This window comes from Podarcis gaigeae (assembly GCF_964106915.1).
Source record: "Podarcis gaigeae genome assembly, chromosome: 13".
NCBI lineage: Eukaryota > Metazoa > Chordata > Lepidosauria > Squamata > Lacertidae > Podarcis > Podarcis gaigeae.
The window spans coordinates 42,987,228-43,008,944 of NC_139689.1; the positions used below are offsets into that span (position 1 = coordinate 42,987,228).

Genomic DNA, 21,717 nt, shown 5'->3' on the forward strand with positions numbered 1-21,717 from the left:
TTTTGTTAAAATAAAATATTTTTATTATAGCTATTCAATACATTATAAACAACAGTCTCTTTTGATACATAGAAGCTTTCAAGATCAAATTCTAGAAAGTGACACTGGTTCTTGGGTGATTCTTCCTTTATAATATCAAAGAAGAGAGATTGGTAAGAGGTGAAATCACACCAGTGCTGCTTCTTGCAGAGTTTGCAAAGTCTGGATTTGTAAACTCTGTTTAGTTCATAGTGAAATTATGATCGGGGGGGGGGGGAGGGGGGAAGCTTGGAAGAATTTGTCTAATGCAGGGCATTGTCATACAGTCTACCATGTTCTAGAGATGGGCTCAGACCAGATCCCATAGATCAAAATATCTAAACCCAACTCTACGAAAACTCACTTGACTGCTTCTTTAAAACAATCTCTAGGAAGATATTTGTTTGTTTTTTAATAGCTCTGCCTTACTTAAATCTACTTTGCTTGCAACCCAATCCCCCAAACCCCTATTTTAGGGGTAGCCAAAATGGTGCTCTCTAGGTGTCGGGTAGATCTCCCATCATCTGCCTACTTTACTTGGGAGATGTATTTAATAGCAAGGTTTGTTTCCCTTTTGAAAACTGCCCTTTTCCCGTCCCCCTTAGTAAGAGATTTGTGGGGCTGCCACTGGAAAAAATGGCCCCATGTCAAGAGTCGTTTCCTCTTCCTTCTGAGAACGTCCCATAATCCAAAGTGTCTAATAATGTCCATTGCTTTACAACTTTCCCTTCCTCTGCATCGTTAGCTGCTACTGGGGGCTTAAAGGGCAAGGCCAGCGTATCGCATTTTTGCATTAGCAGGTATAACAGAACGGGGGCTGTGGTGTTAGACAGCAATGCAGCTCTATTTTTCTCTGAAGTGGTCTAAGTCACTTGCCACGCTTCCCCTTAACAACGTGTATTGCCAGTCCCTCGGTCACTGTCCTTCAAGCGCTCTTGCCTTACCGTTACCCAAAAGCAAGGCTTTTCAAGCTAGTTGTTTTGAATGTAAGCCTTAACTGCACCCACCTACGTGTAGGAAGTTGCACACAGCCGTGACCCCCCTTGTGTCTGCAAAGGAAATTAAGAACAACTCCCTCATCCCCATCGAATGTGATGGGCTGCATGCGATTTGTCTGGTTTTTCCCTCTACCAAGTAGGGATTTCTCGTTTTAGGAAATCTGTGGCTGTTAATCCGTGGTCAATAATGGGCAGAACCTGTGCACTGAGCCAAAAAGCTCTGATAGCAAGTGACTAGAAGGGGCAAGGTTGAGTGGAGCTCCAATATGACCTATTGTCTGGCAAAATGGCTAGTTAACTTGCTAATAATGCCTGCTTTTAAACTATGTGAAGCAACAACCCAAAGCACCAAAAGATTAGGTGTATTAATATGCCCTTTTCAAATTAACCAAGGGGAAAAGCTATTGTGGAGGTAGCAAGGCTTTTTTATCCTGAAGGACAGGAGCTTATTGTAATCCCATCTTCAAAAGAACCAGTAGGAAAAAGTGCTTCTTAAAATATAGTGTGACATGTACGTGAACTCTTTGGGCACGCTAATATTAATTTGCTAACGCTTGAACCAATATATACAGTACTACTTTGAGAGCCTAGTATAATACGAGTTCTGACCTGCTCTTTTGGAACAATCGGAAGTCAGTGGCTTGTGATTTAGACTGACGATCTGATGGCTTAAGCGTTTCCAGCCGAAATTTGTTGCCAGGGTATCAAAAGTCTGGACTGGCTTCGCTGGCTTCGCAAGCTGCCTGCCCGCTGAAGAGGACTGGCTGCCTATTTTCCTAAAGAAGCAAAGATAAGAGTTTCCTACAGCCTCAACCCAACTTCCTACCAAATGCAGTTTGATGGGGCAGTCCTCTCCAAACCCATATTGCCACGGGCAGGCTAGTCTAGGCTCGGTTCAATCTATGGCTCACATTCCTCTGCAGCCTAGAGGGCTGTACCAGAAGCCTCAAACAGGATCCGTCCACCGGCGGATTGCTCACAACCCTCTGTTCCTCCTGACCTCCGTTCTCAAAATCCCCGTTCTAACAAGAGCTATGCAAAATAGGTCTACGAATCCTTTCACTCGCTAATTCTCACGAGAGCCGTGTGACTGTCAGAAACCTAAGGAAGATATTCCCATCTTGTGTTCCCTTCCCAAACCATAATGGGGAAGGGGATGGGCCATGGCCCTCTCCTCAATCTAAAAACCCTGTCCGGAAGAGAGAGATTCTAGGAGTTACTACACCGCTTGGGCTGTTTATCTTCAATAGCACAAAGGTTTTTTCAGTCTTCTAACCCTAATGCGAGTCGGGCTCTCTGAGCGAGGGTTGCTTGCACACCCGATTCAGCCCAGACCAGGGGGGCTGGGGCATGCTGCTTCTTCAGTGTGGTCCAGATGCACACATCTGGGTGAACGGCGGCCGGTTATCGGAATCAGCAGAGCCACTCCGCCGCCGCAGGCCAGATTTGACTTGGATTCTTGACAATCCAACGCCTTTCACATCTTCCTGCATCTGACATGCACAAACAGCGTGGCTGGAGACAAAGAAGTCCCATCTTTGGAGAGCAGGTGGATATGCCGGTAGCCTGAGGAGGGAAATCCAGTCAGAAAGGAAGACGGAGATATGTGGTGGACCTGGGAAAAAGCTAAAGGCTTTTGGGAAATGATAGACAGTCGTACCTTGGATCCCGAATGCCTTGGTACACGGACGTTTTGGCTCCCGAATGCTGCAAACCCGGAATTGAGTGTTCCAGTTTGCAAACATTCTTTGGAACCCAAATATCTGACGGGGCTTCCGATTGGCTGCAGGAACTTCGTGCAGCCAATCAGAAGCCGCACTAGACGTTCGGCTTCCCAAAAACGTTCGAAAACCAGAACAGTTACTTCCGGGTTTGCGCCATTCAGGAGTCGATTTGTTTGGCATCTAAGCTGTTCGGGAACCAAGGTTCCACTGTATCCACATTCGGAGAGGGAGACCCTCCCGTCTTGCACCTGAGAAGATACTTCTCCTAATCTCTCACCCTGGGAGACCCTTTCTATTCTGCCTTTCAAGGCAAGGACCCCCCTCCCGACTGCCCCCTTCCTGTTTGTGTTCTCCTCAGTCCCAAGTAGAGGACCTCTTCTCTCTTCCCACCCTGTCAAGCCTTCGTATAAATTTTTCCAATACAAAAAAATGCAAATGCAAAGAGGAAACAAATGAAATAGAAAAGAGAACAAGCAGAATAAAGTTAAGAGGGGAAAAAGGAGAAAAACACAATATATGCTTCCACATTGCTACCTGCCAACTGTATGTATTACAATTATTCAAAATATTTAGCATATAAAAAGGTAAAGGGACCCCTGACCATTAGGTCCAATCGTGGCCGACTCTGGGGTTGCAGCGCTCATCCAGCTTTATTGGCCGAGGGAGCCGACGTACAGCTTCCGGGTCATGTGGCAGCATGACTAAGCAGCTTCTGGCGAACCAGAGCAGCGCACAGAAACGCCATTTACCTTCCCACCGGAGAGGTACCTATTTATCTACTTGCACTTTGACGTGCTTTCGAACTGCTAGGTTGGCAGGAGCAGGGACCGAGCAACGGGAGCTCACCCCGTCGCGGGGATTCGAACCACCGACCTTATGATCGGCAAGTCCTAGGCTCTGTGGTTTAACCAACAGCTGCCACCCACGTCCCTATTTAGCATATACATGATTCCAGAATCATTTCTGCACCTGAGCTCTCCTGAGGCTGCCACTCACCTTCCTTCAGGCTGGGCAACGGCAGAGTGAATTGCCCCATGAAGTCGTTGGAGGAAGTTGTGTCGTAATCCTCCACTACGAATCGCACCAGCGCCAGCTCTGGCACCCGAACCTGGAAAGTCAGTGTCTCGTCCCAACACGGATTGAATCCTACAAAGAGCGGGAAATCAGACGATTAGGAGACAGACTTTTTTCCCTGCGGCACAATTCCAGAGGAATATTGTGCCCCGAAACCTTTATAAACCCAGAGATTCTCAGGAAGCTGACTTGCACGCAAAAGACTTGGCCGTTTTTCCTGCACACATCTCTTCTCTGACCATAGCTGTTAACTTTTCCCTTTTCTTGTGAGGAATCCTATTCGGGATAAGGGAATTTCCCTTAAAAAAAGGAAAAACTTGACAGCTATGTCTCTGACACACTGTATCTGCCACTACAAGCTAAAGCCTACCATCAGGGATCATACTGTGAACTGAATGTGAGTAAACTTTTCATTACTTATAAGGAAGACTCTTGTGTCTTTATTCTTTTAGGAGGAAATCAAAGGGGTCCTTCCCAGGAATATACTCCAATCTGGGCTTGCCAGATCGGATTGCTTGCCTAAAGAGATTCAAATGAATCTGCAAATTAGCTTCTTGCTGTGTAAAATGGGGAATGAGCTTAATAATAATAATAATAATAATAATAATAATAATAATAATAATAATAATAATAATATATTATTTATACCCCGCCCATCTGGCTGGGTTTCTTCAGCCACTGTGGGCGGCTTCCAACATAATATTAAAATACAATAGTCTATTAAACATTAAAACCTTCCCTAAACAGGGCTGCCTTCAGATGTCTTCCAAAAGTCTGGGAGTTGTTTTTCTCTTTTGACATCCGATGGGAGGGCATTCCACAGGGCGGGTGTCACCACCAAGAAGGCCCTGACCCTGGTGGAGGATAGTCTGACTTCCTTAGGGCCCGGGACCGCTAAACTATGATTATTCACGGACCTTAAGGTCCTCTGTGGGGCATACCAGAAGAGGCGGTCCTGTAAATACGAGGGCCCTAAGCCACGAAGGGAATTGTAGTCTGAAAAGAGCTGGAGGCCCAATGTTTGGGAAACACTGCCCAGTATTGAAAGCAAATCTCAATCTCTCTCTCTCTCTCTCTCCTCTGGAATGGTAGAGCTGGAAGGGACCACAAGGGTCAACTAGTACAAACCCTTGCAACGCCCAACGTGGGGCTCAAACCCACGACCCTCAAATTAAAAGGATCTCATGCTCTACCAGCTGAGATAGTCCAGCTGGCAAAGGATGCCTCGTTTTGCTCGGAGATGCCAGGCTAGGACTTTATGCAGGCCACGTGTCTATGCCATTTGGCCTCCATTCCCCCTCACCGTTGTTTAATTTGTATTCGGTATGCTTCTTGGCGCAGTCTCCAGGGACTCCGTAGATCTCGACCCGCACAAAGGGGTCCACGATGGAGGAGCTCTTCTCTTTGTTCAGTTTGGGCAGCTGCTGGGCTGTGATTACCTGAAGAGCGGGGCAAAGAAAGAGTTTAGAACATGGGTAGGCAAGTTTAGGAGTTTAGGACGTGGGTGGCTCTGTGGGTTAAACCACAGAGCCTAGGGCTTGCTGGTCAGAAGGTTGGCGGTTCGAATCCCCGCGACGGGGTGAGCTCCCGTTGCTCGGTCCCTGTTCCTGCCAACCTAGCAGTTCAAAAGCACGCCAGTGCAAGTAGATAAATAGGTACCGCTCTGGCGGGAAGGTAAACAGCATTTCCGTGCGCTGCTCTGGTTCGCCAGAAGCGGCTTAGTCATGCTGGCCACATGACCCGGAAGCTGTATGCCGGCTCCCTCAGCCTATAAAGCGAGATAAGCGCTGCAACCCCAGAGTCAGTCATGACTGGACCTAATGGTCAGGGCCCCTTTACCTTCACGCAAACTAAGGCCCGGGGGCCGGATCCGGCCCAATCGCCTTCTAAATCCGGCCCGTGGAGGGTCCAGGAATCGGCGTGTTTTTACAGGAGTAGAATGTGTCCTTTTCTTTAAAATGCATCTCTGGGTTATTTGTGGGGTATAGGAATTCGTTCTTCTTCTTTTCTCCACCGCCCCCAAATATAGTCTGGCCCCCCACAAGGTCTGAGGGACAATGGACTGGCCCCCTGCTGAAAAAGTTTGCTGACCCCTGGTTTAGAACATCCTTCATAGGGGGAGAAAACTGCTCCCCTTCCCTTCCTGCACCAACTCTTAAGAACCGTCAGCAAACCAAAGAATATGTGATTTAGTACTGGGCATTTGAAAAATGCAATCCCAAATTTAAAACGAATCTTTGCCAGCTGAACTAAAGTCAGAGCAATGAGTCATCTGTGCTTGGGAAAATAAAAATGAAAATTGTGCCCTCAGGCACTCCCAGCTTCCACAGCAAGAAAAAAGATGAATTCTGCAACCAGCATAAAACAATGCCAGTAAATATCGCTTATATTGTAGAATTTATTCAGCAATTTGTGCCATCCTGCTTTATTCATTCTGACTTTGTTAGTCATGGCAGGGGAAAAGGGCACTGAAGCTGAAAACCTTATTTACACACCTTTCAAGCATTTTGCAGCCATGAGGAGAGTTACTCTTTCAAAACAAAACAAAACAAAGAGTGTCAGGAAACAGAATTATGCACCCACTAGAATGTCGCACTAGGGCATGTTGAATTTTTCAACTTTCCAAATTCCAAAAATGAGGGGCACTAAAAAAGTTGTAACATGACTTGGGAATTCAAAAGATATTTTGGTCGAATTAATATAAATTTGTTTTGTTTGGTAAGTAAAACGTGCATAAAATTGCACAGAAATCATTAAAAATAATTGTCAGGTACTTGCAGTTATATTTATTCTTATTATTGCTTATTGTTCGGCATTACCTGACATTTTCAGAAGGTAAAATGAAAGTTCTTTGATTTTCCGAGAAGAGTTTATGTGCTTCTACATCAATCATCAACTCACCAAGCCAAATGTTGTCCATTCCCAAAAACAGTAACAGGTTTGAATTACTCACCCTCCAAAACATATTTTTAAGAGCCATCACTGAAGAGAAGAACCCAGAAACTACGTTTCACACCCAAAAATTGCACCCAGTATTTCTGGGTTCTGAAGAACTGCAGTATACACACAGCTGAAAACGCAGCCCAAACGAGGACACCCAGCAGCGCATTGCAGTTCATGCACACCCAAATACGTGCAGAAAAACAGGAAGCCAGCCATCTGCACAAAAACATTCTGCATGCTACTATACCTTGATAGTGAGGGCAACCGGGCGCTGGCCTGCCCTGCCCTTGGGAGCTTCAGGATCAAATGTGCTCTGGTGGTTGCGCAGGAAAGCGGGCTTTAGCACGTAGCCGCAACGGCCGTTGACCAAAAAGCGCCCGTCGTTCAGATCCATCTCTGCACCGGGCGTCTGGAAGTTAAGCGCCACTAGAAGAGATCCACACTGAGTTAAGGACCACACTGATATCCAGCACCGAGGGCCTTCTGGCGGTTCCCTCGTTGCGAGAAGTGAGGTTACAGGGAACCAGGCAGAGGGCCTTCTCGGTAGTGGCGCCGGCGCTGTGGAACACCCTCCCATCAGGTATCAAGGAAATAAACAACTACCAGACTTTTAGAAGACATCTGAAGGCAGCCCTGTTTAGGGAAGTTTTTAATATTTAATGCTGTATTGTTTTTAACACTTAATTGGAAGCCGCCCAGAGTGGCTGGGGAAACTCAGCCAGATGGGAGGGTATAAATAAATTATTATCATTATTATAGAAAGGGGGCAGGGGAAGGAGAGGAGATTACACGGGAGTGGAAGTGGGGCAGAAAAGAAGGGTTCTGTGATGGCGCAGTTTTGCATACACCTGCATCTACACCTTCCAGACATCACTGGATGACAGCTCTCATTATCTCTGACCACTGGCCATACTGGCTGCAACGGGTGGGAGCTGTAGTCCCAACAACCTCCGACGGGCATTGCATTGCCTACCTCTGACCTATGCCATTCACAAATTCAGAAGAGGACTGAGCAACACAAGGGAGGAGGGAGGGATGGTGGGAGGGGATGGGAGCGAAAGACACCTTGAGCCAAATGCTACCAAGAAAATAAAACATATGCAGAACCGCATCTTTTGTTCCAAGGACAGGGCTTAGTTTAGAACATAGGTTGGCAAACTAAGGTCCGTGGGCCAGATCAGGCCCAATTGCCTTCTGAATCTGGCCCGCAGATGGTCCAGGAATCGCTGCATGGATCGCCAGCACGTGTGTTCTTTCCCTCTCCCTCCCATGGCGGCGCCGCCGCCTCCCTCCCTCCTCCTGGCTTCTCCCCGCCCTGCCTAGAGGAGGAAGGGGGCTGGGCTTTGTTGGTTGCTGACGACCCCAATTTTTTAAAACCCAAAATTAAGAAAGTAAGTTGTTTAGCTTTTTTTGGGGGGTGGGGGAGGTCACTTCTGCCAAACGCTCATCCACCCACCCACCACTGCCGATCGCCATTTTTGCCTATTTTTAGCAAAAAGCGTCATCTTATACACAGAAAAATACGGCAACTAACCCCAACCCAACAAAAACCAAACAGTCTCAGGGTTGTCCTTGTAGAACTCAGCAGGGAGGAGTTAGCTGGTTCTGCCTGCCATTGGCTCTGGCTCCACCTACTGGTGGGCTCCTTACCTTCCACCCAACCACTGACTAGCCCCTTGCTCATTGGCCATACACCTCAACTGCCTGTCCACCTGTGTTTGGCAGTCCTCCCTAAAGGGAGGCAATGCTTCCTCCCCTCTGAGTCGTAAGGCCCTCCTCTCTCTCTTGCAATGATAGAAGTCCCCCTTGCCTTGCTCTTTCCCGCTGGGAGTTTGTGTGGAAAAATGATGTCAAACACAACTATGCATGAGTGCTAGTTAGTGCATGAAGGGGTTAAGACAACCAAGTTGGATTCCTAGACTCAGCTAGGTCACACCCCCTTTTCTCCAATGAGGGAGGAAGTGTTCTCTTCCTGTTCCTTCTTTCTTCTCGCCATGTTAACAACCAAGGCGGATGTGCCTAAGCAAGCTCCAAGCTTAGAGCATGTGCCTGAAGCTACCTTTCTGTATTTTCTACCCAAGATTATTCTGCCTGTGTTCTCCTTGCTGCTGCTTGGATAAATGCATGAATCTGACCTTTGGAACACTGTGTAAGTAAAGCATTTTAAACTTACTTTAACAGTATGTGGCCTGTTCATTGCAAGAGTAGAAAGAGAGGACCGCTGGGATAAAAGGGTCTTATAACCTATATTCCTAATGATGTACCACTGCTTGACTTTTGTGTGTTTAAACTATGCTATTGGGGGCTCTCTCCTGCTGGAGAGTGTACAAAGCCCTGCATTTTGAATCCAGGCACTCAGTTGATTCTTTTGTTATTTACCCCACACCCGTGGGTCACAGGGATTCATATCTTTACTCCCCTGCACTCCATCCTTGTTCACCAGCTTCGTCCTGTCCTAGCTGCTGCCCGGCTTATTGGCAGTGACAAAGGCCACGCATAACCACCAACGAGCTCACACGCACATGAATGTACTCTCAACATGCTTCAGTGGACAAAGACATTCAAAACAGGGCAAGAAACAATGAATCATGAAACAACTCAATGGAGACCCATTCTGACTATTGAAGGCTTTTTCAAGCATGTCCCAATTAGTCCTAACTTCTCAGGAAACATTCTCAAAACAATCTTCTTCAGGGAATGCAGCCAAATCATTCCTTTTGTCTGCCGCTGCCTGGTAAGAACGCTGTCAAGCTGATCAAATTTATTTTTGCCAAGAGACTGATCTCATATATGCAGATTGGATTTCTATGACGAAAACTGGCTTTTCTCCTCCTCTTCCCAGGAAAAAGACAAGAAGGATAATCTGACAGGGAAGGCGTCATTCTCCCAAGGGAACATCCATCTCCCTAGGGCAGTGGTTTTCAGCCAGTGTGCCGTGGCACCCTGGGGTGCCTTAAATGATGGTCAGGGGTGCTGTGGGCAATGCTGGCCTCTATCCCATACATTGGCTCCCAGTACGTTTCCGAGCACAATTCAAAGTGTTGGTGCTGACCTTTAAAGCCCTAAACAGCCTCGGCCCAGTATACCTGAAGGACCGTCTCCACCCCCATCATCTAGCCCGGACACTGAGGTCCAGCACTGAGGGCCTTCTGGCGGTTCCCTTGCTACGAGAAGCCAAGGTACAGGGAACCAGGCAGAGGGCCTTCTCGGTAGTGGCACCCGCCCTGTGGAACGCCCTCCCACCAGATGTCAAAGAGAAAAACAACTACCAGACTTTTAGAAGACATCTGAAGGCAGCCCTGTTTAGGGAAGCTTTTAATGTTTGATGTATTACAGTATTTTAATGTTTGATGTATTTTAATGTTTGATTTATTACATCCATCCAGAGTGGCTGGGGAAGCCTAGCCAGATGGGCGGGGTATAAATTTTTTATTATTATTATTATTACTGTCAGGTCTGCCTCTAGATCCCAGCTCACAGAGGACCAACGCCCGGTGGATATAATGTACAAAAGTCTTTATTGAAGTTTAGTTTCCATTTCAAAGCTCTGGGCGCGCAGACCCACGTCTTGACGCTAGACCGGCTAAGTCCCCTCTGACTCACTGCTCCACCCACACCAGTTTAAGATTCTAGCCCGGCTCCACCTCTTACGCTGTTCTTTCCTTCGCTGGGTCCTTCTGCCCTCTGGGGTTTCCTCCTTCCTGGACTCCTCTGACGCTGAGCCCCCTGAGTCTTGTCCCTCCCTCCGGCGGGCTTTAGGACCTGGCTCCCTTCCCGGGCTCCCCGCTGTGCCGCGCTCCTGTACATTTGAACTTGGCGCGCGCGCCCAGCCGGTGACTTTCCTTCTGACCATTTCCCCGCTTCCTGATGTGGGCGTTGCCAAACCTGACTCCTCTCCTCCCTCTGGTGGTGAGGACACTGGTCCCGACTCCTGGGACTCCCCCTCCCCACTGCGCTCTGGTGGAGACGCTGGTCCTGATCTCCAACTGCTGCTCAGGGACTCCCCGCTGGCCCCTTCCTCCTGGGGCTTCCCCCCTGGAACCCCCCCTCGCTCTGGCCACCGGCGCTCCCTTCTGTGAGTCCTCCGATGTGCTAGAGAGGCTTGTGGAATAACTCTGGCCACTGTCACTGCCTGCGCCCCCCTCGGACTCCTCCTCCTCACTCTCCATTTGCTCCCCCTCCTGTGTCTCTCCTTCTGAACCCCTGACAATTACTATTATCCCTCTTTCCTTCCCCCCTTCCTCTGATGCCCTCTAGCATCTCTGCCTCCCAAAGGTTTGCACAGTTGTTTGTTGCAGCAAACCTGGCTACAAGCTCCACAGGCAAATGGTGCCTCTGGGGCTGGTCAGGGGTGCCAGTTGCCAGAAGCTGAAGTGGCCTCAGAGCAAGCAGGCAAGTGGGTGAGGAAGTCCAGCCAGCCAGCCCTTGCTGTTGGGAAATGGACAGACAAGTGGGAGGCTGGGAGCTGAGTGCCCGGTGCTGTAGGAGAGCCTTTCCGCCATGCAGGCCTGGCAGTGCCCACTGCTGCCACCCAAGGTAAGGTACTGGCCTCATGTTCACCTTTGGCCAGTCTCCGTTGGGCCACTAAGGCTGGGGACATCCTCTTTCCAGGCCGCTCTCTTTGAGGCAGGGAGGCAGCTCAGAGACCAGGGGCGGCGGCGGCTGCTCAGAAGTAAATCCCAATGAGTTCAATGGGGTTTACTCCCAGGTGCTTATGTATAGGATCTAGTTCTGCAATCCTATCATGACTCATTTACAAATAAAACCAGCTAATCTCAGCAGGACTTGAAATTCCTCAGAGCAAATCTTTGTTTAAGCCCTATCCTTGTAGGTTCTGAATTTCCCTGTCTAGTAGCTTAATGAAGCAAAGCCACAGTTATAAGAACTTAGAACCATATAAATGTAGAGTTGAAAGGCTCCCCTGGGTCATCTAGTCCAACCCTCTACAATGTAGGAATATTTTGCCCAACCTGGGTCTCGAACCCACAAGCCTAAAATTAAGAGTCTTCTCTAATGACTGAGCTATCCTAGCTTGTCCAGCTTCACCGACTGAGCTAATCCAGCAGTTATCCAGCCTTAGCAAAGGGGTTCCTTCTCTGCTGCAGCAAAGGAATCGCCACAGAGAGAGTTTCTGTACCCAGGACTGGGAGGAGAGGAGGAAGCAACGATGTGCTTCCAGCTCATAGTTTAGCACCTATTCAGCACCGTGCAACAGACACGTTGTAAACTGTTCCCTTTTAAAACATGCACACAAAAATTACTTTCTTTGTTGTGGTTAATGGCCAGTACAGTGGTACCTCAGGTTAAGTACTTAATTCGTTCCAGAGGTCCGTTCTTAACCTGAAACTGTTCTTAACCTGAAGCACCACTTTAGCTAATGGGGCCTCCCGCTGCTGCTGTTGCGCCGCCGGACCACGATTTTTGTTCTCATCTTGAAGCAAAGTTCTTAACCTGAAGCACTTTTTCCGGGTTAGCGGAGTCTGTAACCTGAAGCGTATGTAACCTGAAGTGGATGTAACCCAAGGTACCACTGTACTGGGAGGAAGGGGGACACACTGTGCCAACGGAAGTCAGATCAGGACAGGAAATGAAAGATCTTGCACTTTGCAGAAATCAATTATCTCCACATGTGGCGGCCTTCAATTTACAAGTCCGGCATCAGTGCCATCCAGCAGAAGGGAGCGTTTTGGAGACTCTCTGCGGCTGCCACCTGGGCTCGCTCGTCAACAGTTCTGATAATCAAGATGTTTCTCTTCCTTAATTTATAACTAGTATCTTGTAAACTCGACCTTGTGTTTGGCACTGCCTAGCCAAGTACTCAGCCCAGCCCAGCCCAGCTTCATGCAACCTCACAGTTCAGGGGAGTTAGAACAATAAAACAATGAGATAAAACAATAATTATAATAATCATGATTTATTATTTATACCCCGCCCGCCTGGCTGAGTTTCCCCAGCCACTCTGGGCGGCTTCCAATCAAGTGTTAAAAACAATACAACATTAAATATTAAAAAATTTCCCTAAACAGGGCTGCCTTCAGATGTCTTTTAAAAAGAAGATAGCTGCTTATTTCCTTGACATCTGAAGGGAGGGCGTTCCACAGGGAGGGTGCCACTACCGAGAAGGCCCTCTGTCTGGTTCCCTGTAACCGCACTTCTCGCAATCAGGGAACTGCCAGAATTTAAATAATATATTAAAATTTAATAATATTAAATTAATAATAATAATTTAATTTAATAATACATTAAAACAACAAAATGAAGCACGAAAAGGAGTTAAGAAATAAAACGGAAGAGAGGATAAAAACAAATGCTAGGGGTTGGTTCTAGAGCAGAAACGTGCCTCAGAGTTGGCCTTAGAGCTCAAAACCCTGCTTCAAGCATTTGGCAGCCATCTTCCTCCACTATGAGGAGCCTTCTCCGCATTGCCTGGGCTTCTCTGAGTCCCCAAGCACAGTAATATGAAGCGCCTCAATGTTTTGGTCTCTGGCATTCGCTTAGGGAAAGAGGGATGGTGGGTGCGCACGGCTCGGTGGCCAAGCACCTGCTACGGCCGCACAAGGTCTCAGGTTCGGTCTCTGGAATCTCCAGCTCACCCAGCAGCCTCAAGCAAGAGCCCTTAAAGGGACCTTTGCCTGGGAGATCGGACAGCCAATGCAGCTTCACCCCAGTGTTGGTGCTGACCTTGAAAGCCCTAAACGGCCTCGGCCCAGTATACCTGAAGGAGCGTCTCCACCCCCGTCGTTCAGCCCGGACACTGAGGTCCAGCACCGAGGGTCTTCTGGTGGTTCCCTCAGTGTGAGAAGCAAAGCTACAGGGAACCAGGCAAAGGGCCTTTTCAGTAGTGGCGCCCGCCCTGTGGAACGCCCTTCCAGCAGATGTCAAAGCGATAAACAACTACCTGACATTTAGAAGACATCTGAAGGCAGCCCTGTTCAGGGAAGTTTTTAATGTGTGACATTTTAATGTATTTTTAATCTTTGTTGGAAGCCACCCAGAGTGGCTGGGGAAACCCAGCCAGATGAGCAAGGTACTACTACTACTAATAATAGTATTATTATTATTATTATTATTATTATTATTACTCCTACTACTACTACAGTGGGACCTCAGGTTACAGATGCTTCAGGTTACAGACGCTTCAGGTTACAGACTCCACTAACCCAGAAATAGTACCTCGGATTAAGAACTTTGCTTCAGGATGAGAACAGAAATTGCACCGCCACTGCGGGAGGCCCCATTTGCTAAAGTGGTGCCTCAGGTTAAGAACAGTTTCAGGTTAAGAACAGACCTCCAGAATGAATTAAGTTCTTAACCCAAGGTACCATTGTATTGGATTAAAAACGCCTGCATAGGCTGTGGAAGGCAAAGGGTGCTTACAGGAAGGGATCTGTAAGGGCGCCAGTGATCTCTCGCTAGGGATTCCGATTGTCTCACTCTGTGCTCCTCCAACCAATTGCAGAGGACACAGTTGCTGGCCCGCTCTCCGTGGCGTTGCAGCGTCACCACTGCAGGTGGCCGAGGGTGTGTGTATTGCATCTACCAGCTCAGCAGGAAATCGGGAAACACAGGGAATTAAGAGGGTTGCCGAGAGTTGGCTGGCTCTGCCCTGCTCCTCAGTAAGGATGCTTTAGGACTTTGGTTTGGTTTGGAGGGAGCGGCAGGGAGAAGCCTGCATTCCTGCAATGAACTAGTCTAAACCGCAACTCCCAAATCAATGCGCGGATTGGAACGTGGTCTGGATTCCACAGCCTGACCAAACTCTGAGAGATAGCCCACATATACTAGAACATGAGAGAGGGTGTGTATATGTGTGTGTGTACACACACAAGCACACACACACACACACACACACACACACACAGAGTGATAGCAAATGTATCCAAAAATGCTCCTGAGAGTGACTGTACATGTTGATATGCTATCCCTGCCCAGGAAATTGGACAGGGGGCAGCCATCTTTTTTCCGGTACAATCTTCCTGGGAGGGGCGGCACATTGCCACACGTTCAACCTCAGGGTCATTTTCTAGGTGCACAGCAGCGACTGTTTGTTCTAGCTGCTCCGATATCTAGAATCCTGTGTGGGGTTTTTATTTTATTTTAAGAAAAACCATGGCCGCACGCTGACGCGAAAATGGAACAGAACAAACTTGCTATCAGTCGTGTGGTAAAATGGACACAGCCTAAAATGTTCTTTTGGGGGGGGGGGCTATTGGATTGCTGTTTTTGTTTTTATTTTATTTTTTGGTTTTATATCTTGATTTTATTCTGTTAACCGCCCTGAGGCCCCCAGGTATATAAATTCAATAAATAATAATAAAGGAAGACATTCACTGGTCTCCCTACTCCTCAGGGCCAGCACACCGTCACTCAGGCACAGCCTAAGCTTCCTTTCCTCTGTCCATCTCCCGTTGCCTATTGAGATGGCGAAGAGAGGAGGAAAACAAGAAAAAAAGTATTCTGAATCCAAGAAGCCAGAACAGCGAGAGGGATCGCTGCTCGCTGTTCTGGCTTCTGGAATAGCTGCGCAGCCTCTTCAGGGCAGCAGGATGAAGGCTCCCTATGCCCGAAGAGGCTGTGCGCGGCTAAGCCAGATGCTAGAACAGCGAAAGGAGCGCTGCACAGTGATCCCTCTTGCTGTTCTGGCTTCTGGGATAGCTGCGCAGCCTGCATTCGCTCCATAAGACGCACACACATTTCCCCTTACTTTTTAGGAGGGGAAAGGTGCGTCTTATAGAGCAAAAAATACGGTATGTCCACCAGACCTATTTTTCACCTGTGATGCTTACGGGAGGCTGGGGGGCAGGGGTGGGAAAGAGGCCCAGGGTTGGGTGGTCTCTTACCAAGTTGGCAGCCAGCATTCCACATTTCCTGAGGGTTGTAGTTGGCAGAGTTCATCTTCAGACCCAGCGGGTAGATGCGGCTGAGGTGCCGGGCGTTGTATCGGACGAAAGGGATTCCTGCAAGGCAGAAGGGAGAGTTGCAGCCCTGAGCTCAAAGCAAGGAAAGGGGCCTGCTGGCGCTGCGAATCGCAATACCCTTAACCAATCTCCACTTTAAGGCCATGCAGAGAACAAGCCGATATTTCACTGGCATGACCAAGATGCCCAGGTTCAGCTAAGCAGCGTTGGGTCTGATACAGGGCCGGCCCTACCATTAGGAAAGAGCAGCAAATTGTTATTTATTATTGTTGTACTTTTGCTGTCATGGGGGGGAAGTGGAGCCTGTAAGGTTTACTGCCTCAGGTGTCCGAATAACTTGACTGGCTTTGGGTGTTATGCATCTTGACTTCATGGGGGCAGGGCATTTGCTATTTCCCCTCGGGCGGCAAAATGTCTTGGGCTAGCCGGCACGCTCAAAAGTCAGCAGGCTCCTCCCTGATTCTGCAAGCTTTTGCCCAGGCCCTGTCTCCCCCCAGACCAGTGCCATTATGCTCCACTTTTTGGCAACGAGGTAACCCAAATCCTGCAGCCTGTATTAATCAAACACGCATAAAAACCCTGAGGGAAAATCTATAACTGCTGCCTTGCGGAACATCTCCGGGGGGAAGAAAAGGCTAAGGAGTAAACCCTAAGGTAAAAGGTAAAGGACCCCTGGATGGTTAAGTCCAGTCAAAGGCGACTATGGGGTGCAGTACTCATCTCAGTTTCAGGTTGAGGGAGCCGGTGTTTCTCCACAGACAGCTTTCTGAGTCATGACTAAACCGCTTCTGGCACAACAGAACACCATGACGGAAACCAGAGCGCACAGAAACGCTGTTTACTTTCCTGTCGCAGCAGTACCTATTTATCTACTCACACTGGCGTGCTTTTAAACTACTAGGTTGGCAGGAGGTGGGACAGAGCGACGGGAGCTCACCCTGTCGCGGGGATGCGATCTGTTGACCTTCTGATTCGCAAGCCAAAGAGGCTCACACATCCAGAGTAGAGTCCCTAAGACGGTTGGATGGCTCTTTGTACGCTTCCTTCCGGCAACTCCTGCAGCCAAGCTGGTGCCAAATATGTTGCTCTGCTTTCCTTTGGACCCCATCAATGAAGCTGGGGGGTCTTGTCATATGGGCAGCCCAGGACCTCCAGACACACTGCCCAGGCTTGCACCCAGGGGAGACCACTTCAGTGCTGCCGACTCAGCAAAAACAACACGGGAGGCAGCAGTGATTCTCCAGCAGTTTGACTTCACCCCCATAGGGTGCACTCCATTGTCTCTCATGACAGACAGATGCCAAGGATGACAACAACATGTGATCAGACTTCTAATTATTGCAGGTAACTCGCTAGTAAAGGTACCCCTGCCCTTGCGGGCCAGTCGTGTCCGACTCTAGGGTTGTGCGCCCATCTCACTTAAGAGGCCGGGGGCCAGCGCTGTCCGGAGACACTTCTGGGTCACATGGCCAGCGTGACGAAGCTGCTCTGGTGAGCCAGCACCACCGCAGCACACGGAAACGCCGCTTACCTTCCCGCTATAAAGCGGTACCTATTTATCTACTTGCACTTAAGGGTGCTTTCGAACTGCTAGGTGGGCAGGAGCTGGGACCGAAAGACGGGAGCTCACCCCGCCACGGGGATTCGAACCGCCGACCATGCGATCGGCAAGTCCTAGGCACTGAGGCTTTACCCACGGCGCCATCCACGTCCCTCGCTACTTACACACATTTAAGTTGTGCGCATTCAACTTTACACATTTGGCCGCCCAATATTTTTTTTTAAGGGGTACATTCCGGGAAAAATGAGTTTGGCAATCCCAAACTCACACACTGAGCACAATTTTGGCTTTTACGTGTGGTTCCCAAAACGTAACTCCTGCATAAATTGAGAGGGAAATACACCATATTTCCCTCTCATTGGGCTAATCTCGATCTGGCTAATACAGTGGTACCTCAGGTTACAAACACCTCGGGTTACAGACTCCGCCAACCCAGAAGTAGTACCTCGGGTTAAGAACTTTACCTCAGGATGAGAACAGAAATTGCACACCGGCGGCGCGGCAGCAGTGGGAGGCCCCATTAGCTAAAGTGGTACCTCAGGTTAAGAACGGTTTCAGGTTAAGAACGGACCTCCGGAACGAATTAGGTTCATAACCAGAGATACCACTGTATGCAAGTTTATTATTGTTTATTATATGGCTCAGGATTGGCCTGGCTCTTGCTTCCAAGTACTGCCTTGCTCCCCTTCCTCTTTCAAGGTACTTTCAAGGTTTTCCCTTTCATCTGGCTACTGCCCTATTGGCCAAGGACAAGAATTCCATCCTGCCATCCAGAAATAGAAATCTCCTCATTGGGCAGATTTTTAAAGAATGAGTGAACACAGAAAGAGTGCAAGGAAGCATCACACTCACACAGGTGAGATCTTCCTTGTTCAGGCTGATCTTATAAGCTCACTCTATCCCCTAATACTGGCTGCATTCTCCATCTTTCTTGTAATTTTCTCTGATGCCCTTCAGACTTAAGAGTCGCTTTTAGTTCCTCCTGTTCAGGGAATTCACCTGCTCACATAAGAGCCAAACCTGACCTGATTCTTTGATCAGTTTCCTGGCTTTCCGCTCGCTGAATGAGCACATCTCCGTAGGCTGCTGGTGGCGCAGAGCTTGAGACAGACTTTGGAAGGGAACAGACCGGCAATAGACAACCACATCAGAGAGTTCCCGTGAAATCTGCCCAGCGTCCTTTGCCTGGGGAGAAAGATGTACAAAGAGCAAATGACTTCCAATTAAGATGACCCTCCCAGTCCTGCAGCTGAATTACTCCAAGCTTGCAAATAGCTACTGGCCTGGTAGCCTACAGAGTAGAGGTGAGGGTCTACCAGCCCATGGGCCTTATGCTGCCCGCCAATCGTCCCCATTTGACCCGCAAGGCCATTTTGGGCAAGCCATGCCCACTTGCCCCATAGGTAAAGGTAAAGGGACCCCTGATCATTAGGTCCAGTCGTGACCGACTCTGGGGTTGCGGTGCTCATCTCACTTTATTGGCCGAGGGAGCCGGCGTACAGCTTCCGGGTCATGTGGCCAGCAGGACTAAGCCGCTTCTGGCGAACCAGAGCAGCGCACGGAAACACCATTTACCTTTCCGCTGGAGCGGTACCTATTTATCTACTTGTACTTTGACGTGCTTTTGAACTGCTAGGTTGGCAGGAGCAGGGACCGAGCAACGGGAGCTCACCCTGTCGCGGGGATTCGAACCACCGACCTTCTGATCGGCAAGCCCTAGGCTCTGTGGTTTAACCCACAGTGCCTAGCCAAAAGGGGCTTTGTAGCACTTCCTAAGCTGGTAGGCACTTTGGAAGCGCTGCACAAAATGCTTTCCAAACCCTGGGTTTCCCAAGGAAAATGCCATGCGAAAGGCTCTGCAAGCTCATTTTTTTTTTCTTTTCAAAAGGCAGGTGCCTTGGGAGTGGACACCTATCGCCTGATACCTGGTAACTCCAAGCCTCCTGTTCTTTGGAACGAAAGAAAAATGTCCCTTTAAAAACAAACAAACAGCTGATTGCAAGTCCTGTGTGGTGCTTTGTGCTACAGATCTCTATCTCTCTCACACGGATGACACAGGTGAGCAGCCTCACCCACCTGTCAAATCTGGCCTGGCCGGATCAGAGACATAAAAGGTCTGGCCCACCTGCTGAGAAAGTTCGCCACCCCTGCTATATCGAGACTAACAATAGCTTCCTGGCAATTGGGCAGGAAGGCCTTTGTAAACTGGAAGCCAGCCGATTCCTTATTTTCAGCCCTGCCACAAATGAATGACGCACGTATCTGGGCACAAAGCGGAGAGGCAGATTTCAGGGCTGGTATAAAGATGTTTGTGAGATACTGCAACCAGTCGTTCAGGCTCCCCTGGTCTGAGGATCACAGAGAATTTCATTCACTGGGGGGGGGGGGGAACCTTGTGACTGAAAAACCACCTGTGCAAGGAGTGGATTTTCCTGCACTTTCGTGGCTTGCGTGGGGCAGGGGTATGTGCCCTGTCAAAATCTGCACCTCCTTTTTGGATATTTCCCAGGTACGTGCAGGTCCTGCTTGCTGAACACAATGTGCTCCCTTGAAATTGTTCATTAGGCTTGCATTTGCAAAACAAATTGGCTATTTCTATCAATTACTATGGGTAAATTTATAATAATAATAATAATAATAATAATAATAATAATAATAATTATTATTATTATTATTATTATTATTATTTATTTATGCCCTGCCCAACTGGCTGGGTTTCCCCAGCGACCCTGGGCAGCTCCCAACAGAATATTAAAAACACCAAACATTTAAAACTTCCCTAAACAGGGCTGCCTTCAGATGTCTTCTAAAAGTCAGATAGTTGTTTATTTCCTTCACATCTGGTAGGAGGGCATTCCACAGGGCAGGCGTCACTACTGAGAAGGCCCTCTGCCTGGTTCCCTGTAACCTCAATTTTCGCAGTGAGGGAACCGCCAGAAGGCCCTTGGCACTGGACCTCAGTGTCCGGGCTGAACAAGGGGGTGGAGACGCTCCTTCAGGTATACTGGGCAGAGGCCATTTAGGGCTCTAAAGGTCAGCACCAACACTTCGAATTGTGCTCGGAAACGTACTGGCAGCCAATGTAGGTCTTTCAGGACCGGTGTTGTATGGTCTCAACAGCCACTCCCAGTCACCAGTCTAGCTGCCGCATTCCCTACCACTTAAATTTGACCCCCTCAAAAGCAAAAAATATCAAACAGGAAAACCTAGAAAAAAATGCTCTCTGGTTTGTCCAATCACTCCCCGCTTCAGCCAACCAGCAAAAGGCAAGCAAGGAAGTAAAAAATGCCCCCTGTTCCAATTGCTGAAGCTGCAGTGTGTATAGTGAGGTTTACTCCTTGTGGTTGGACATGTGAATTTTTGCATAGGAAATAGAAGTGATGGGAAGCTTTCCCTCCATTAAGTTGCAGATCTACCAACCACCTACCCAGGCAAAGAGAAACCACGATGCATTTGGTTTTACGTGACTGGGAGCAGATGAGACACAACTTCGCCAATTAGACTTGACGTTCCCTGCAACAGCCCTTTCCAGGAATCAAGACGTACTCACCTGCAATGGTTTAATCCCTTGAAGAGAATGCGTAGACTAGAAGGGGAAGGGGAAAAGAAAGAGAGAGAACCTCATTAGAGAGACAAAATACATCTATGGATATTTTCAAAGGGGCATATCTAAGAACAAATGGCCATTCTGGGACAGACTAAAAAGTCCCTCTAGTCTAGTATCTCTTCCCACACAGTGGACAATCAGGGGCCTCTGGGAAGCCCACAAGCAGCAGGACCTGAGGGCAACAAATACCGTATTTTTCGCTCTATAAGACGCACCAGACCACAAGACGCACCTAGTTTTTGGAGGAGGAAAACAAGAAATATTCTGAATCTCAGAAGCCAGAACAGCAAGAGGGATCTCTGTGCAGTGAATGCAGCAATCCCTCTTGCTGTTCTGGCTTCTGGGATAGCTGCGTAGCCTGCATTCACTCCATAAGACGCGCACACATTTCCCCTTACTTTTTAGGAGGGAAAAAGTGAGTCTTATAGAGCAAAAAAATACTTTAGATTCCTCTCCCACAGTTGGCTTCCCAACCGTCTCTTATCCTAGATGTAGCATCATGTGTGCAGAGAATGGTGACCCATATGACCATGGGTCAGGAAACTAAACCTTATGAAGAATGGTCGAAGGAGCTGGGTATGTTTAGCCTGGAAAAGAGGAGACTGAGAGGGGAGATATGACAACTCTATTCAAATATCTCAGGGGCCGTCACATGGAGCTAGCTTGTTTTCTCCTGTTCCGGAGGCTAGGACCCAAACCAACGGCTTCAAGTGACGGGAAATGAGATTCCAACTAAACTTCAGGAAGAACTTTCTGACAGTAAGAGCTGTTTGAGAGTGGAACCGTCTCCCTTGGGAAGTGATGGACTCTCCTTCCCGGGATGTTTTTAAGCAGAGGTCAGGTGGCCATCTGTCATGTCTGATTTCGCTGACAT

The 21,717-nt window shown here is 48.4% G+C and overlaps 1 protein-coding gene across 3 annotated transcripts in view; it reads right to left on the reverse strand.

Moving 5' to 3' along the window:
• The window catches only part of PLCD3 (phospholipase C delta 3), an 88,535-nt gene continuing 66,818 nt past the window's right edge, over nt 1–21,717 (reverse strand). For 2 of the 3 annotated variants that reach the window (XM_083709295.1, XM_083709296.1), the window contains exons 10-16: nt 20,787–20,822; nt 18,262–18,421; nt 15,598–15,714; nt 7,005–7,183; nt 5,118–5,253; nt 3,737–3,886; nt 1–2,582 (exon numbers count right to left, since the gene is read on the reverse strand). In XM_083709295.1, coding sequence (XP_083565421.1) covers nt 2,494–2,582; nt 3,737–3,886; nt 5,118–5,253; nt 7,005–7,183; nt 15,598–15,714; nt 18,262–18,421; nt 20,787–20,822 — 867 coding nt within the window. In that variant the 3' untranslated portion in view covers nt 1–2,493. The remainder of the gene's footprint in view (nt 2,583–3,736; nt 3,887–5,117; nt 5,254–7,004; nt 7,184–15,597; nt 15,715–18,261; nt 18,422–20,786; nt 20,823–21,717) is intronic. The other variant, XR_014557438.1, reaches the window with a different exon arrangement.